Below are 19,230 nucleotides of genomic sequence, written 5' to 3'. Positions count from 1 at the left end.
TATATATATATATACCAATACAAGGTAAAACGATACTAATGATTCTGTACGAGATGCAAGACAAGATAGATAATTCAATATAAGATCAATAAGCAAAAACTCAGCTACAGATTTTTAAAACTTGTCCCAAAACCCCGAGCAAGGCCCCAAGGGGTCACTACCTTTGTAGTTTTCGATGGCGCACATTTAATTCACACTTGGAAGGGTTATTTATAATCCTGGAACAGCGTTTTCCAGGCATAAGCATTAGCCATAACAGCGGCTATTGTATACGCTCTGGCTTCACCCGGTCTTTTCATCACTATTTACTCAGACAGTATGTCCACTATTCTGGCAGTCTTAAATCATAACCACTCATTGTCAAAATACGGCATATTCTGCAAAGCAATGCCCATTAGCACGTACACACAACTAATATGGGTAAGAGCACACGCAGGTTTGATAGGCAGTGAAACAGTCGACAAACTTGCCAAAGAGGCCAGTAGCAACATAAATGCAGAGGAAACCAATATTCCACCACCTCCCTCTTACTTGAAAAAGGAGCTGCTTCAAAAAGCTACCCTAAATTGGCAACAGGAATGGGAATTACGTAATACCGGGAGACGTACATACTATTTCTTCCCAAACGCTAAGCTCTAAAGACACGTGTCCCTCCCACAAATCACCAACTTTGTCACGGGTCACCGTTTCCTGTTTATTTCCTTCGCTTTGCACTTCCAAAACTGCAACCTGCGTCTGCGGAGCAAAAGGCTTCCCAAACCACTACACCTATCAATGCCATCTCACCAACGCCACTCACCTACGTCAGTGCTTCAGCGATGGGGACACTCACAGACGCTTTATTACACAAAAATCGTGTGACTGTGCATAAGATATGTCAGACAATTATCATGATTGCAGCCCTGGAACAGGACATCTGCCAGGTCATATATAAGACTTTCTCTCACTCAGCTGTCTCTTTTCTATTTCACTGCTTACTTATTTTTTACTTTTATACTTTACAATGCACTATTTATTTATTGTATTACATTTATGCTTTATGTTCTCTGTTATATTTACATGCATTGCAATATGTTTCTTGAACTCTCTGATCCCAAATCTGTAGCCATTGTACAGCCACCTAGCCCCTTTAAGGCCGTGTTTCTCACCCAACTGCTTTAATTCTTCGATAAACGCTGGATAGAGGAGGACGAGGGGTATGCACCTGCTTACCTCTGGTAGACGCCAGATGCCCCTGTTCTCCGTGACCTGTCACCTGCCTTCACTCTTTCTTTTGACCATGAGGCAACTTCGTGGCCAGGAGGGTCTGAGTGTACCCCCAATGTATTTCTAGTACTACCAACACCACCTAGAGTTAAGACAAACTCTCGGTGGTGTTGGTACTACGCGAGCTGCCGTGTTCTACCGAACTGGTTTTACACCTTCAGGCCCAAATTGAGACAATGATGTTTTATCTCAAGGTATCCCCCAGCTGGAATTGCATAATTTTCACACGCTTACTGTTTAGTTCTCGTCAGTCGTCTTCAGGTTACGGAAGAAGTTAAGCATGCAATTTTTAAGGATGCACATGCATCATTTTCATTTCTTATTAAGCACGTGTTTAAACTGAGGTTCACTCGCTAATTCTTGAATTCAGACATGGAAAAGATTATTTGCTATTTTTTTTAATGAAAGCCTCTTTTGCTCTGTGCATTTTCTCTATAAAGTTCTCATTAAATCTAGTTTAATGCAAAGATGTATCAAGTACACTTTATATGAGAATGTACTAAGAATTAGAAGCTATACGGTTTTAATCTCTAAAGTACCTTTTCTATAGGTTACGAGTTGATGCCATCTTTCTTGCTATATTTTCTGTCCCAGTCACAGGAAAGTAACAATGTTCTGTACATTTAAACTCAAACCAAAGGAGGAAAATTATAATGCCTCTAGCGTTTTTAAGTTACACTGATAAGCAAACGTTTCACATTCTTATATGGATATTTCATGCATGCAGTACAGATAACAGGTTATAAGGTATTTCTCTCGCATTCTTAGCGTGCCTTCGGGGTGTAGTGGTCTCACGCTGGGCGCTTATTCCAGAGGTCCGTAGTTCGATTCCCGGCGAAGGCGTTGCTCATTCTTCATCTCTTCTGCTTTTAAAAATACCTAATGTCTCTGCAAAAGGCGCTCGAACTATAGAAGGTGATGGATGAGGATTCTCCGCCACCAGGATTTGACGATTGGGTACGCTAATTCCCAGTAGCCCTTTAAAACGGGGAGTATATAAGGTATTTCTCCCGCCTTCATAGCTTGCCTTCGTGGTGTGGTGGTCTGCACACTGGGCGATTATTCCAGAGGTCCTTGGGTCGATTCCCGGCAAAGGCGTTGCTCATTTTTCATCTCTCATGCTTTAGAAAATACATAATGTTTAAACTTGTTTTTAAAGAAAATAAATCAGCCTTAGTTTTTAGGCACCTCGTACTGGCATCCCAAATCTTAGAATAATGAGTCGATAATCGCAGCAGATTATAAAATAATCTTTATGTGTATATAAGTTTTCCTTTTTTGCGAAAGGAATATTTTAAAACCAACTTTGCTTCTTGAGAGAAAAATTGCAATCTTAAAACTTTGTTATATTTTAATGCATTTTTTTTAGAGATTTTTGTGACTTGACTATAATATTTTAATCTCAGTTTTGGAAAGCATAATGTTGCGAATAAGATTAATTAAAATAAACTCGTTGAGCAAAGTATATATCAGTGTTTAGAAAGTCAGTAACTGTGACTGTGACGTAGGAAATGATATGATTTTGCTTTTAAAAGAAAGAAGAAATTCTGACTCCATAATCAAATTCAGTATCATAAAATACAAAAGAATAATGACTGAAGTGCTTTTCCATTACAAACCCTTCTTGAATGATGTAATATGATTCCTTTCAAACTTAAATCTTATTAAATTCCTTATCAATATTGTATTACTTGCAGCAAAACGAATAAATATGAAAGCATCGGAATTTTCTTTTATTTCGCTTTTATAAAATATTTTTAATAACTCTGCTTTAAAAGGAAGCATTTCCTAATACGACATCATTTTTGAAATTAATTATTTAAAGTAAAATAAGTTGAACAGAAAGTTTGAATAAAAATTTGTCATTGTATTAAAATATTATATTATATAAATGCAATTAAAACACAGAAAATATTTTCTATGGTCGTAGTCAAGAGTAAAAGTCAAAGTTATTGAAACAAAATCGCTTTTGATGGAGAATTTCTTAATATATACAGAAATAAATAAATTACTTTTTCCATCAAAGCAAACTGAATCAAAATTACTAAGCATATGTAAAATATTCATGATTTAAATTGTTTTAAATGTGCATTTCTACAAACGGTAATGCGTTATTCTTCTTTATGGTAACGTCTTACGTGAAATTGCATTTATTTTTTTTTTTACTTGCCAACTGCATGTCTTAAATAAATGGTAATCATATTATCTGGTATTAATTTACTGGGAAATTTAATCAAGAGAATATTTAAAGCTGAATATCAGTAGAATATTTAGAATTGCCTAGGGAATGAAAGTAGAATAATAACAGGAATTGTGGAAATGCATCACGTAGAGAAAAATATATCTTTTATTAAGAAAAATATATCTTTATTAAGAATCGGAGGTTCAAATATAGTAAGATTATCAGGACTACTGTTCCTTCTTATCTGTTTAGCGAACATGGCGTGTCCTGACTAGACAGTGAGTTTCACTACAAGCTATGTCCAATAGAGTGTAGCAAAGACGAAGAGATGAGAAGGGTTAAATTATCCTTTATTTTCTACGATATTACTGGCCCTCCGCACTTCGGATACAAAGACCAACCCCTTGTGGTCTGAACGTAAAAATATAAGACAACTAACTTACTAAAATTTAAATAAGAGTTAACTTTTAATAGTTTACACAGATGAATAATGCTAAGACTGGCCTTTTAATTGATTACGTTGGTAGAGAGCAAACTACGGAAAACTACAATACGTTTTAAATATCGAAAGGACTAAACCTCTGGCCTTAAATGCGGACAGCAACTGCTTGAAAGTTGGCGTGGAATGCAGTGGCAAGGCGGCTCACTTTCTCTCCATCTAACTCTGCTCTAGGCAAAAAGCCACAATTTAAATACTTAAGTGTTAGCAAGTACAATTTGCTTAAATATATTCACGCGTTTATTCTGGCCGGAAGTGGAAAATAAGAGAGGAGAGTAAAGTTTTCAAGCAAAATAAACGTTAGTTAAACTTAAAATACTTACAAGATGACATTTACTTTAAATCAATAGACATTTATATTTACTAAATTTTCATACAGAATTAAAGTAAATAAATAAAAGAATCGTGAAAAATAAACTATGTTGAAGAATATTAAATTAATGTGAAAGAAAATATAGGTATTTTCAGCAATACAGTGATAATAATTATCAATTTGAGAAACACATGCCCATTAAAAAAGCCCAAATATGATTTGTGCATCTGTATGAAACTCATGTGAATATAGATAGAAAAGAATGAAATACCTTTGCCTCAAGCAAAACACAGGTTTATGTACAGAGGATGTTCTCACATTTTTAGACGATTGTTCTTTGTTGTAACGTAAACATCTTCTGCTTGGAATTTATTTTACCTGCTGCTATATCTTTTTAAAGTATAAATTATCGTTTGCTACTTGACAGTTTTTTTTCCATTCAAAATACCGCTTTTAATGAAGTAATGAATGAAACCCTATGTTTGTGTTCTTTCTGAAGAAAATTACTCGTATGTACTTATTAAAAAATGTTGTGAAAGCTATGATGTTTCGATATCTAAATTTAGGTAATGTTGTCAACAGCAAAGGCAAAGAACCTCAAAATTCAGCTTCAGGTGGAAAAAGTGTTCCAAATACGTATCCAAAGAAAAAACGAAATGTTTCGAATGTTGTAAAAGTAAGATCTTTAATGATAAAAGGAAATCCGCAAATCGAAGGATAGTTGCGAAATTATTAAAATGCTCAGTATCAGCTATAAACAAAGTTCTTAATGCTGATTTGAATCTCAAAAAGGCGAAAAAACATAATGTGCATCGTCTTTCTCCACGACATATCTCTGAACTCAGAACATGCTGCAGCATTCTTTATGAGAAACCTTTATCCGGATAAAAATGTAAAACTTTTGTCACGTAAAATCTTCCGTTAATGTCCTGGAAAAAATGGAATAAGAAATGTGTATCGAGACTCTTCCATTCCCTTATATCCCTACTAAATCTCTTGATCTATCACCAATGTATTTTTGCGCTTTTGGACTTTAAAAAAGCGAGTAATGCAAACGTCGATCTGCAACCTCCTAAGACTTTGGGAAACTGTTCCAAATCAGTGGAATAAAGTACTTTTTCTGATACCACAAAAGGCTTTTTATCAAATAAAGCATTTGAAACATAAAATTTTAGGTAAACTATGTCGATAATCACAATGAAAATTGTCTAAATATATGCGAACAGCCTTTGTAGGTAGATTGAGTTATGGGTTTGTTTCGAATTCAAGTGGCATAATGGCATAACCTTTAAAAAATCCTTCAGACAGATAATAGTATTATCGAAGAATGGTACTACAAACCTAAAATTCTCGCTGAAAAATCTCTGAGGTGCTCTGATGGCAAGGCACTGTTGGATTTCTACAGGACAGTACAAAGTATAGTTTGAATAACAAAGCCTATAATAACTAGTAACATTCCAGCATAGGAATTGTTAATTTCAGATAGATATAAATAGCGTGTCATATCGTTGGGCGTCAGTAATTGGTGTAATGAGAGAAAAGAGCGGACAAGAAACCACGAGGACGAGAAGGAGATGAAATTAATGAAAAGGGAAGTGAGAATTTAAGAAGAAATAATTCATAATGAGGGATTTCATATTTGTCCTTTATATGAAGAATGAAGGGAACATAAAAAAGGTACAGGAAGAGAAGAAGAAGCTGCTGAAGCTTAAGGATTTGAGATATAGATGAATTTACTTCATAGTATAAGGATATTTAAAAATTTAGCAAATAGGGAGTAGTATTCAAGATGATATAACTAATGAAGGACTACTTAATCGTTTATGGTAAGGCAGAAGAAGGAGGCTTCAAAGGAAAAAAAAAATTAAAGGGATTGCAAATAAAGGTTTCAAAGGAAAGGCAGAAGAAGGCGGTTTCAAAGGAAAAAGATTTAAAGGGAAATGGTATAAAATTACAAATAAAGGTTTTAAAAAGAAAAAGGAAATTTTTCTGTAGAAGATGGAAAGAATATTTTAGCAAGTATTTCATAAAGATGGATTTCTTATTCGCTTTATTAAGTAATTAGATAAAGGATATATAGGAAGAAAATACATGTTAAATGGAGGAAAGAAATTAAGATAGAAGAAAGGAAGATTTAACGAAGATTAAATGAAAGGAAGATTAAAGGAAAGAGAAGAACGAAGACAAGAAGAAGAAAGAGAAGAACTTCTTGAAGAAGAACGAAGGAATAAGTTTCATACGTTTTTTACTAAGGAAAAATTTCGACATTTTATAAAGAATTACTTACAAAGATACACTTCATGAAGGACTATAAAGTACTACTTTAAGATTTTTATTTTTATTTATTGTTTTACATGGCACTATATGGCAATGTAAAAACTATTACTTGTTTTGTAATGTAAAAACTATTACAATGTTTACTATTACTTGTTACAATGTAAAATTGAATTTATTAATAAATATTAGATAAGGGCGGACGTGGGCAGAACCGATTAACCGTAATGGTAGAGGGATGGTGCCCACGTCATCCGTTACTACTACTACTGGATTGAAAAATAGGATTGTTTATCAGACAATGTTCATTAATCAATTATACTTCAAAATAAATTTTAAAAAATGTAATACCATTTCTACATTTCAAAATTTGAAAACTTTGTGGCTAACATCCTTGCTATAAATAACTTAATGATCTTTCAAGACGTTTATAGAAATGCCATTTCGAAACTGTAGTTAAACTGTAGCGAACTGTAGTAATGCTGTTTTTAACAGGATTGATACTAGTAATATGCTTCCCTTTACTAAATGAAAGCAAGATTATGTCAGGAAGTAAAAAACATTTAGCATTTATAACATACCTTTAATTGTCCCAAAGCTACACGGTAGTTATGCAAGAATACATGTAACTAGTAACATTTCTATATAAAAAGAAGGAAAAAAATAGATAAAAAAAATCAAAGCTTTCAGATTTGAGATTACGCCGAAAGGAGAGTCTTCCTGACGGGGTATTCAAAACGGGATTTCAAAATTCATACAGTCATTCGACGCAAAATACCATTAGACATTGTAACGTCTTTGCGTTGCTTCGCTACCAACATAATACCAGTAAGAAATGAATATAAATCAAATAAAGTACCAGTGCTTGAAGATGCATGTGATGTTAATGTTAATGGAACGCTTTGAAATCGTTGAGTTTGTTAATCAAAAATTCGTTTAAGTCTTACAAAATATGAAATAGATTATAAAACAAATTACAAATTTGGGTTTCTAGATGTCCATATTCGAGTAGAAGACTACGTTATTCAAAATCGGTGTCTCTAAGCACCGTTGTGTTTTCACACTGCGAGAAAAATACATACATTCACGCAGATTCTTCAGTATTTAACTTCTTTAAATATTATGCAGGGCTCTAATACTTGGTGGCAACAATTTAAAAAATTATTACTAAACAATATGTTACAGTACACAGTTACAGGGACACAATATTTTGAGATACAACTTCATAACACTCAAAAGTAGTATCTAAATGCCAATTTAGCAGTTTGCTCACATTTCCTCCATATATAGATTTATTTTTAATGAATATAGAGAGATTTTTGTTCCTGTACTCATATACATTTAATTTTTTTGTTTAGTATAAAAAGTTATATGTTATATTTTATAGCAGTTTATCATACAAATAGTCAGAAGTATTTTTATTGCGGATTCCAAAATCACAAGCATTCATCACACATTTAATATATTTTTTTCCCGAGAACATTTTTTCAAAGCTCGAAAGCCAATTTCGATGAACAAAAAGAAAAAGTCTCCTGTCACACACAAATTGACAATTAGTATTTGACATTTTGTCATTTTTTTAGATTTATGAGTCCATATTATACGAAGTTGTCATTAAAAATGACATTCATAAATTTTGATTTTCGAAAATAGATGCGATGTTTGTCAAAAATGCTTTTATATCAAAAAGTAATTTTTCACCGCTGCTCTGAAATTCGATTTAATAAAAGAAGATAAATCTCAACCAGAAAGGGGAAAAGCGAAACATGTTGAGTTAGGAGATTCCGAACCTATGTATCAATATATTTTAACAACACTTTATACGTAGTTTTATGTTAGACCGTTTTCGTGTTTTTATAATGTACTTTATGCATACTATTTCATTATCTGCTACTTTCAATAATAATTATGGAACGTAATATTAAATGTGATGTTCATTCACTGTATCACTTTCAACTGTATATGGTATAGGTACGAAGACACCGATGCTTAATAATAATACCAAACAAAAATGAAGTTAATAGAGAGGAATGCAAGAGCAGACTGGGACCTCAGCGAGAGCGTAAAAAAACTTAACCCTTTTGGGCAACCGTAAAAAATCTGAAAAACGTTCAGAATTTATTACATGTATATTTATCTTTTCTTGCATTTGGTGTATTTTTCCTTTAAAAATAATATATGGCGATAATATTTAGTGAAAATATCCTTTTATTTGAAAAGTGATACGGTCACAAAAGGGATATGGACAAAAAAGTAACAGTCACATCCAACAGCACTTAAAAAAATTCCTGACATTTATTTAAACCAAGAATTTATTGAAGAATTTAAATATGCTAAAAGAATACAAATTTTTAGCCCAAAGAGCGTTAGCCCAGAAGGGCTATTAATTTCGTTTTGGCACTTTGCGTGGAAAATTTTAAAGGTCGCTTTCACTTTTCAAATTGTGTTGGCACCAAATATTATCGCCCTGTGTCATCTTTAAAGAAATTAAATAACGAAGAATCTGCATAAATATATGTATGTTTGTGTTAAAACAACGGTATCTAGAGCTATCAAATTTGGAATAACTTACGTCTCCACCCGAATATGGATATCTGGAAGCCCAAATTTGGAATTTGTTTAATTATCGATTTCATATTTTGTAACACTTTAATGATTAACAATCTCAACGATTTCAAAGCCAGCAATGGCAACACTGAACGAAAATAAAATATTTTTTATCGCCAGCGCGCGAGACTGTATAACGGAAATTTTAAAGATATGCTCATTTTAAAATTATTTTGCGATATGGCTGTGAAACTGACTTTTATCGTTTAAATGTAAAAGAACATGATATTTAATAAATAAAGGTAACACACAAAACATTTAAAAAAAAAAAAAAAAAAAAAAAAAACGCTCCTAATCTGAAAGCTTTCAGATTTTTCTTTACTTTTATTTTAAAATTTTCTCACCTTCTTCCCTCATTACCGAAATATCTTCACGCATCGGTCTCAACTTTCTTGTGCGCTGATGTCTTCTTGTTTTGTAAAGAGAAGACATCAGCACACAAGAAAGTTTAGACCTGTTTTGTTAAAAGAAATATAGCTAGATTCATAAAATAAATATAAATACAAACGAAATAAATTACGTTATTTAATTTGTATTATATTTATTTTGTTAATGTAGCTATATTTCCTTTAACTTTTTTTTTAGATTTTATTAGTATTCTTAAACGCACTTTGAAGAAAAGGCTGTTTCACGTGTTATTGTTTCCAGTTTTGTTAAAGTCAACAGCAAATAACCGGTACTATTACTAGGTGAGGATAGATAAAATCTTTCATTTATTTTCAGTGTTGCGAAAGCACTTCTCTCACTCTAGAGTAAATTGCTCAGTTAAAATGCAGTTTTATCCGGAATTCTTAACAACACTTTGCATCAAGCATTATGTGGGCGATAAATAGAATGGAGCATTACCAACAAATGATTACTCTATTCGAAATTTCTAATTTACATTGACCATCGTCTGTATCCAAAATTATGTTTAATGCAACTGGGTAAAAGAACTTTGTTTAAGCTTGCATTTAATTTGGATTTTAAATGCCTTTTGACCATTATTTCACGACATTCTGTTGAAGAATGTAGAAAAAAAAATCTGAATTTTTGAAATTATGTAATACTAAAAATAAAAATCATTTTAAGTTGCATTTACTTTTATTCAGCAATAGTGATTTACTTTTTTGAGCAGACAACATTAGATATTATTGTTTTAAGAATAAATGAGAAAGATTTGCAGTTTTTTTGTTTTCATATTTTTTAATTACTTATTTTTGTCTTTCGTGTTTTAAGTTTACTAGTAAATTCTTCTTCAGGGGATTATATTATCATCTGAATTTTTCGAACTCCGAGTTCCCATTTTTTCCGTCATTTTAGTTTTAAAGGCATAGGAATATTTAGAAAAGTTCGCCGTAGAAATTAACAATATCTGCTCATTTTCTTTCTTCCTCTTTTTTTTTAGTACTCTTAGTCTCTTTATACTTTTTTTAAGTTTTTTATTATTGCTATATATTCGTCAAAAATGCATCTATTATTTCTGTATCTAACAAAAGAAATTATTATGTTTAATTTTTAATTTTACTTTTTATTTAGTATTCCTTTTTACGTTTTATTTTATTTCTTTTTGTCAGGTGCCATTCCGAACTTTATATGCGAAATATAAATCAACGTTGCATCAATTTATGATAAAATGATGTTAAAATAAACACAAAATTTAAGTAGGTACTTATAATATTTACATTAAATGAAAAAAAAATATTTCTTTCTCAGGAAGAAATTATATTTCTGAATTATTGTACAGAGTTTGAAGAAAAGAAAATGGTGATGTTATAAATGAAAATCAATCGAATAATAATTAGCCTCCTGTATGAGAGAATTTCCTGCATATTAATGCATCGTTAATTGCTACGCGAGGATTAGTGGGATCAACAACGACTTCACACATTTGTTAACCCGAAACAGGAATCAAAAACCAACATGTGTCAGGAGATTAATAGCTTACAGAAGTGTCACGTTGATCCCCGAACTGTCAGTTGTTATCAAGTAGGAACTGAAGCTTTCGGATGTTATCAAGCTGTCATTTAACACAGTTATGCCTTTGAAAGAATTCAAGCATTTGTTCTGTGTATATGTTGAAGGTATGGCAAAAGAGAAGCTAGATGGTTTCATACGCAAGTTGGTCAATATTACATAATAAGTGACTGTTTTTTATAGTCTGTTATTACAATTTGGGAATTTTATGGTATTACATTCAAGAAAATATGAGTCGAAGAAGGATACATGATAAAATTCCTAGCGTTTTAAAGTAATTCCGTTTTGAATCTTAAATCTTTGAGTAATAATTTATCTCAAATTTTGTACCAGCCATCATATTACTTTTATTGTGGATTAGGCAAAAAATACCATATTATAAATTCAGGTCTCCCAGTAATAGAAGCATTGAATTTTACGTTGTGGAAACCGTTGCAGCGAAAGAACAATCATAAGTGGTGACTACATAATTCTTAATGTATGTTTTTACAGATTTATAAATGCTATAAAATAAAAACGAAAGAAAGTTAAATTTATAAATAGAAGGTGATCGTAATTAAACTTAGACTATTTAAACAATCTGTAGATGAAACGAAAATGCGAATTGATTCAGGAGGTTGTAGATAGAAAATTCAAGGGATGCGCTAAAATATTATTCAAAAAAAAAAAAAAAAAAACTCTAAAATAGGGTGCGCATTAATGTGCCTATCTTTCAATTGTGTCTTCTCGGATTTCTACTTCCAGATGTTACAGGTGCGGAGATGATCAGCGTTCCCTTCTCCTGAGTTACATAGTGCCTAAGCAAATGGATTGATGGTGAGTTCTATTTATAAAATGGAGAAGATATAGTGAGTAGCCTTCTTACAGTTACGAAAGCTTTTATTCTGCATAACGAGCGTTAATCGTGAATATGTTTTACTAAAACCAAGCAAATGTTGAAGCAGGTCTCCTTGAATTTCGATGTCAAAAGAAACTGCTTCAGGGACTAGTGTTTCAATAAGGTGCGAGAGACGTCGTATCTGGACTCGAAAAAATGGTATCCACCGAAAACATCGTGGCAAAAACATCGCGGACGCAAACGTCGCGGAGGAGACAACACAAAGCGAAAACGTAGTTGTAGATCGTGGGAGAAAAGAAAGCAAAGAGAAAACATCGCTGTTCTAAATTATCATGGTCGAAAATAAAGCAGCTTTAGAATTTCGCAGCTTGAAAACATCGTTGTCGAAAATATCACGATAAAAAATAAAGTACCCGCAAATCATTGCAGGGCGATAACATCGCACACATGCTTTTTTCGGGTTTCAAAAGTAAGTGCATTTTGGCATAAGGATTTCGAAGCGCAAGGAAAAAAGGGATATTTTTACTTTTATCTTTCATATTTTTGAATGAACTAATAACATTTTCTTGAAAAAGTAAGAAGGAAATTTAATCATTTAAAAACTGAAAAATGAATAGAAAATTAATGCAACTTACAGCATTGAACTTTAAATTTACATAGTTAATTACAAATTTTATTAATTGTTTATAAAATTGTATTGTTAATTTTTTATGAAAAATAGAATCTAAAAATGCTTAGAAAAAATGAAGCTAAATAACTGCATCAGGCTACCTCTATACAAATTGCTTGGTTAATTATCAAATAATTTTCTTTCATGCTTGTTAATCTGTTATTGTTTTAGTGAAAATTATATCTTGTTTTGATTTCGTTTATTCTTAAAGTGTCGTTAACATTTTCACCCTCTTTCCTTCTTGCTTTACCAAATATTTATGCGAACATGCATTTACAACCTGAAAAAACATGTGTGCGATGTTATCGTCATGCGATGATTTGTAGGTACTTTATTATTTACCACGATATTTTCAACGACGATGTTTTTAAACTGAAAAGTTTTTTAACCGCTTTATTTTCGACCACGAAACTTGGCTTATTGGCATGGCGTGGCCACTCGACCACGAAACCACGAAACTTTAGTATCGCGAATGTTTTAGAATTGCGACGTTTTCTCTTTGTTTTCTTTACTCCCACAATGTTTATATCACGACGTTTTGGCCTTGTGTGGTTTCCTCCGCGACTTTTTCATCTGTGATGTTTTTGCCACGATGTTTTTGGCTGTAACCAAAACAACTGAGTTGTTATGCGTTCAACGTGGTAGAGGGTGAAAACCTATCAGTGCAGCAGTCGTTTCAGACGTAGAATGGAATGAATGCTCATGGCGACAGTAGTGAACGTGCAGTATCATAACAATTAGACTACCGTATGTAAGAATATGAGATCAGCCACAATCAGCAGCTGCTTGTTACCGACACTAACTGACTCTTTTGCACTGACATTTCTTTCCCGAACGGGAGTAAATGACTCTTGGCTGTGGAATATCCTCTGGAGTGACAAAGCATATTTTGGTATCAATGGAACAGTGTATAAGATTCTAGATAAACTGGTTGTCTTTGGCAACCAGAACACTTGAGATGTGTGCAGCGACTATTCGCTGACTTCTAAAGGTTGTAATGGCAAGTCCAAAGAAGGGTTAAGTTACCTTTTTATTTTAACTCAAGATAATTTACAGTGAACTCCTATCGAGCTTACAAGAAGCATCCGCTTGGGCTTTAATTTAAGACAGAAAAAGAGAAAATCTAATGCTAACTAAATTAAGGCTAGCCGAAGCTGCACAGGAATGACTAACTGAGTTGGTGTCCTTATTTTAAGCTCTCCGGAGAATACTAACAGTCACGTGACAATACGGCCGAATGTAGTAAGATTTGGCTTACAGCAACGATGTGGCAAGAAGGCAGAACAAGCTCTACTGAGAACTTCTAAGCTCTTCTACGGAACTGGCCATGACTTTCCCTTCAATATTGGTTCTACTTCATTTATACAAGTATAAGACGTGATACTGAAACCTAAATTTGACAAGAAATTGTAAGTGGGAAACAAGAGAATAAAGTAAAGCTGTTTAAAATTAAAAATAACTATTAGGAAATTAAAATAAGCCCTTTAAGTGAACACACATAATTGTTGAATTTGGGCCATGAAAATCCACATACAATTCTACTGCACTCGCTAAAGCTACCATCTGGTGTGGCTTCATTTCCTAATTTATCTTTGGACCATTTTTCATCGAAGAAAATTACGATAATGGTCCTGTAACATGTTCCTGTATAACGGCACTCAGATATTGGGGCTTGCTCAACAGTTTCGTCTCCATTAGCTACAATGCTTTGCGACTACCACTTTTACGCAGGATAGTGACCCTCCACATAATGGTTTCTGCATCCAGAAGTTTTGATGGCAACAGTTTACAGATGAAAGAGTGATTAGCTGTTCATTTCCACTCATTGGACGGCCCATTCTCCCGATCCACTTTGTTGTGTGATTTTTGTTTATGACGTTATAAAGAGCGTCGTTTATTGGTGAAATCTTGTAATTTTGGCTCACCTTAAGGACCGTATAACGTTGCATGTGCGAAAGATGACTAGCGGTCGATTGTTGAACATACTGTTCATCGCCTACATATTTTCTACCTTAACGGGGGAAGCCCGCGTTGAATAAAATACCTTACACTGTTAAACAGTCTGAAACAAATAAATGACGCTTGTATCGGAATTTGTAGCTTGTTTGTATTTATATGTAATGCACCACCTAGTGTATATATTTGAGCTAAATTTTTCGGAATCTTTCAGCCCATCCTCCAAATTGTCTACTTCAAAACTTTGGACTCAATCCGCATTTTAGTTATAGCTATAGAGTGCACTGAATAAGCCAAGTTTAATTACGATAACTCCATATATAAAAAAATATTCATTTTGAGGTAAAATTGAAAAAAAATTGAAAAATTTTTTTAAATTTTTAAACGTTTGAAGTTGACAGTTTTTTTCGAAAAGTTTGCCGAATTTTGAAAGAGCATGGTTAATATTTTTTGAAATATTGCATAACTTTATTGTTCGTAAGAATAGAGATTCATATTTATTTTTATGGTTTCATGAGATTATAGAAATGCAATAAAAAAGATGCAGAGTAGTCAATAAAAAATCTCTCTCTAAATTCGAGATCGTTAATAGCTCTGCCGTGTGATTATAGACTTGGCCGCTAGGTGGCAATTATAACACAAAATGTCAATGCAATGCAAGCATTACATTCAATGATGAATACAAAGCTTACTGCATTCACCAAGTCTGCTGTGGTGGTATAACCTAGATTTCCTCCAAACGATGAAAGGCACCTACAGACAAAACAGTTGATACTTGGTGCAACAAGAATATGGAAACAGGCTTCTTATATGATGCAAACAGAATAGTCTGGACTGAACTCCGTAGAATAAAGTTACTGCGTCATCATGTGTATACAAACTGAACTCCTGTATGGTACCTACAAGTTTTGGTTAGATTCTTTATATTCCGATATAAACATTTTGCTGTATTTATGAATAAATCGTATGCTACCGAGTTCCACTGAGGCAGATAATGTATTCTCAGAAAAAAAAATGGTGCAGCAAGATTCTTTTTGATCACGACCTACACCACCCCAGTTAAAACCTTGCAAAACACTTGAGCAATTTCTCATTTGAAACCTACACATGCAAACAGATTCGATTTACCATTTCTACATCAAAATAATCGTTTTGATTTGGTTCTGCGAAAAATTATTTAAAGTTCAATGCATTCACGTAATAAAGCCTTTCAAGCTTTTGTCATGTGCGCGAGGGTTCGTAATTGACTGAATGCACAAAGAGCCGATGAGTGTTTGGTAAAAGTTATTTTCCCAAAAGAAACACTTTTCTGTAACCGTTCACAAAAGTACTCGCACAACTCTTCTACTCGCACAACAAAGAGCCGATGAGTGTTTGGTAAAAGTTATTTTCCCAAAAGATATACTTTTCTGTAACCGTTCACAAAAGTACTCGCACAACTCTTCTCAGTATCACAGAGCACAATCAGATATCACCACTTAAAACTACTATGAACATTAAACACAAGACAATATAAAAAGCATCAAATGCGTAAACTTGCAACACTGATCTATTAGTACGCTGAGCTAAACTCTGAACTAAACTGAAAGCTGATACTCTTGTTATATGGTCTTGTATAGTTTTCATCTGGCCCCCGAGAAATTTCCAGTAGTTTCGATTTCTGAAAAATTGCTCGAAGGCGTATATACGAGAGCTGTTAACAAAATAACCTACGTTTCGCTGCTGCGCGGCGAGAGCTAGTGCTAGTATCCCCATATTGCTGTCGGAGAGTCTACTGAATTCTTACGCATCCGGCTGCAAACGGTGACGGCACGTATTGCCTCTGCTTTACTCACTGTAAATATGTTTTAAATAATTTTCACGAGGAAGCGCGAAGTGCCCGGGGCGAACTGGTAGAGAAAATCGATAAAAAGTTTCACAAAATCCACCACTTCACGATTTCAGAGTTTTCTCTACTTTCACGAACTTTGTTGTTTGGCATTGTGAAGCAATATCTAGGCTATCATAAGTTTTGTCAGAAGACCACAAAAAGCAGCGCATGGCGGCAACTTTGACATTTCTCGTGGCGTTCCACGAACAGTGAATCACTTCTCGATCGTGTCGTAACAGGCGACGAGACTTGGGTCAAGTTCGTTACTTGCGAGACACTTGTGTGTGTCTGGATTGCAACACAGTGCTTCGACGATGACGAGGAGCTGCACGTAGGCGTCCGTGCATGGTTGAAGTCTCAGACGTCAACTTTCTATGATGATTCAATTAACAAGCTCATGTACAATTATGACGACAAGTGTCTTAATTTATGCGGAGATTATATAGAAAAATAACTGAATAATGTGCCTTTCAAATGTAAATAATAAAAAAAATACTTTCATTTTTTTTTTAATTTTAAACCGTAGTTATTTTCTGAATAGCCTACGTAGTTATAGTTAAGCAGGGACGGTTACAGATACAGATGCATATGGATCGGGACAGTTGCATTTATACAAGGATCGGAACAAAATGTCGACAAATGTTCGCATAGTTTAGAGACTTTTGGGGATTTTACGCCAAATTTAATGATACAAATTAGTCGCCCAAAACAACGCCAGCTTGGCGCTAAAATTGACTTGCAACTGCAAACTTATTTTTCCGACGGAGCTTCGCATTCTTGGGCATTTCATGTTACATTATACATGAAATACTAGAATTTAAACATAATTTCACTAAAATTGTTGACATATATACAAAATTCATAACAATATTCAGTTTCGTTTTCACAATATCTGTTGTTTCAATATTATTTTATCTAATAGAATTATTTTCAACCTAAGCGCATGTCATCTGAAGCAAGTCACGTTTATTCATTCAAAGAATTATGCTATAATAATAGGAATTTCTTTATTCGTGTTCATTATAGCCTCATCCGTCATGTTATGTAACAGTAACTTATTGTCTTAAGTTTCTGTTAGTCTTCACCTCTGACTTGTGATGCATCCTAAATGATCTTCTCAGTTTCCAAATAGTCGAGTCTACTAAACATCACCACCGTCTTAATATTAATGCATTTCACAATATTTCCACACTGATATGCAAAAATAGCTACACTCCATATTTCAGATGCAAAAATAAGTTCATATAGTTAACAATAGAAACCATTATTATGGCATGCAAATAGTTTATGTACGCATGCTTAATGCGAATAATAAGAACTACAGTGTAAATAAACTTCCAACCATAATGGGACATCATTATGGGCTGAATTATTAGATACGTTTATTTTGAAGCTTATTGACTAATTCCAACTTCCTTCTCTCTCTGTTCTACTAAAAGGCGTTTATAGAAAGCAGCGGGCGGGATGTTATTATGGTTTTGTAACTGTATAGCTCTTTGCTGTGTAAATAAATTCGATCTTCCCTGATTAGAGTTATTCTGAAATATTTTTGGATTGTTGAGTTAGGGAGAAAGGAAATAATAAACCGCAATGAATGCAGCGAACGGCTGAATATTTAATTATTTAACTCCCAATTTAAATGCAAGTTTACTCGCGTCAACGATAAAGAGCTGAAAAGATGAATAGGGTTCACAAAATGAGCCTTTGCGGGCTTGTTAATTAAATTTATATCAGCAGCATTTTCATATCAAATCCTATAATTTATAAATTCAAATAATAAATAAATGAATGGGGATTTACCAGTTTTTGTGTATAATTTTTGAATTATAATATGTATTATTAATGAATTAAAACATTAGTTTAATTTTTCTTATTATTTATTTAATATCCGAATCATTGTGAGTTTTTAAAAGTGCAGTTTGTTGAATTAATATATGGACTAGAAAAACAAGGACGAAGTATTGGTGAAGTGACAACCCTTAAAAAAACTTTTACTTTTCATTTTTCAACAAATTGAATCTTCAGAATAAATGACATTTTTCCATCACCTGCCTTTGAATAACTTTTACAAATGTTATATTAAATTACAAACCATACTCCATATGTTTATCATTTTTAAACCTACTAGTTTCATATGCTTACAGCTGATGAAAACGGAAGACATAGAAAAAATTACGCAACATATATATATAACCAACAGCATATCCATGGAAAGTTTTGAATTCTCTAAACCTTTTACACGATGAAGTTTTTCGAACTGAATGATTTTTTTAATTTACCTGAGTTCCAGTTTTACGAAGCATTGAAGCAGATGATCCGTTCACTTTCCCGAAATTGTCCTCGGCGAAAAAATAAAAAGATCAATTATTAAAGAAGTCAGCTTAAGGAAATTACCTTGGACCGTCACTTGAATATTAATGGAATCCTCTCCATAATCATTGGTGGCGGTGCAGGTGACCATAGCTGAATCTTTTCTCTCCGCTTTTTCAATTATTAATTTCGACCGCTCGCCCGTTGAAACAGTTTCCGTCATCTGTGTGTACCTATGTTAAAATAAAAATGAGAAGAAGGGAAAAGAAAGGTCTTAAAAAGAAAGGTTTTATTTAAAAGATCAGAAGATGAGGAAATGTTTTACTTCCAAATGCCGTTGTGAGTGAATTATGAAATAAAATTTATCATTACTTAATTTTTATTGAACCAATTTCCAAATAAATTTAGAATGATTAACAACGTGTCATTTTTCATACTGCACTTTCATTTATATATATATATATATATATATAATTTCATATTAAATTA

At 33.2% G+C, this 19,230-nt stretch overlaps 1 protein-coding gene across 2 annotated transcripts in view; it reads right to left on the bottom strand.

Annotated features, from left to right (window-relative positions):
- LOC118197677 (cell adhesion molecule Dscam1-like) overlaps positions 1 to 19,230 on the bottom strand; it is a 952,054-nt gene that overhangs the window by 289,709 nt on the left and 643,115 nt on the right. For both annotated transcript variants that reach the window (XR_015042957.1, XM_085823340.1), the window contains exon 13: positions 18,826 to 18,974. Coding sequence is in view for 1 of the 2 variants with exons in the window: in XM_085823340.1 (XP_085679466.1) it covers positions 18,826 to 18,974 (149 nt within the window). In the remaining variant the exon portion in view is untranslated. The remainder of the gene's footprint in view (positions 1 to 18,825; positions 18,975 to 19,230) is intronic.

The sequence above is a fragment of the Stegodyphus dumicola genome, chromosome 9, assembly GCF_044657685.1.
Source record: "Stegodyphus dumicola isolate Sdum_Otavi_A_Nest chromosome 9, ASM4465768v1".
NCBI classification, from domain to species: Eukaryota; Metazoa; Arthropoda; class Arachnida; order Araneae; family Eresidae; genus Stegodyphus; species Stegodyphus dumicola.
The sequence above is the reverse complement of the archived record's forward strand: the minus strand, read 5'-3'. Positions and strand labels throughout refer to the sequence as shown.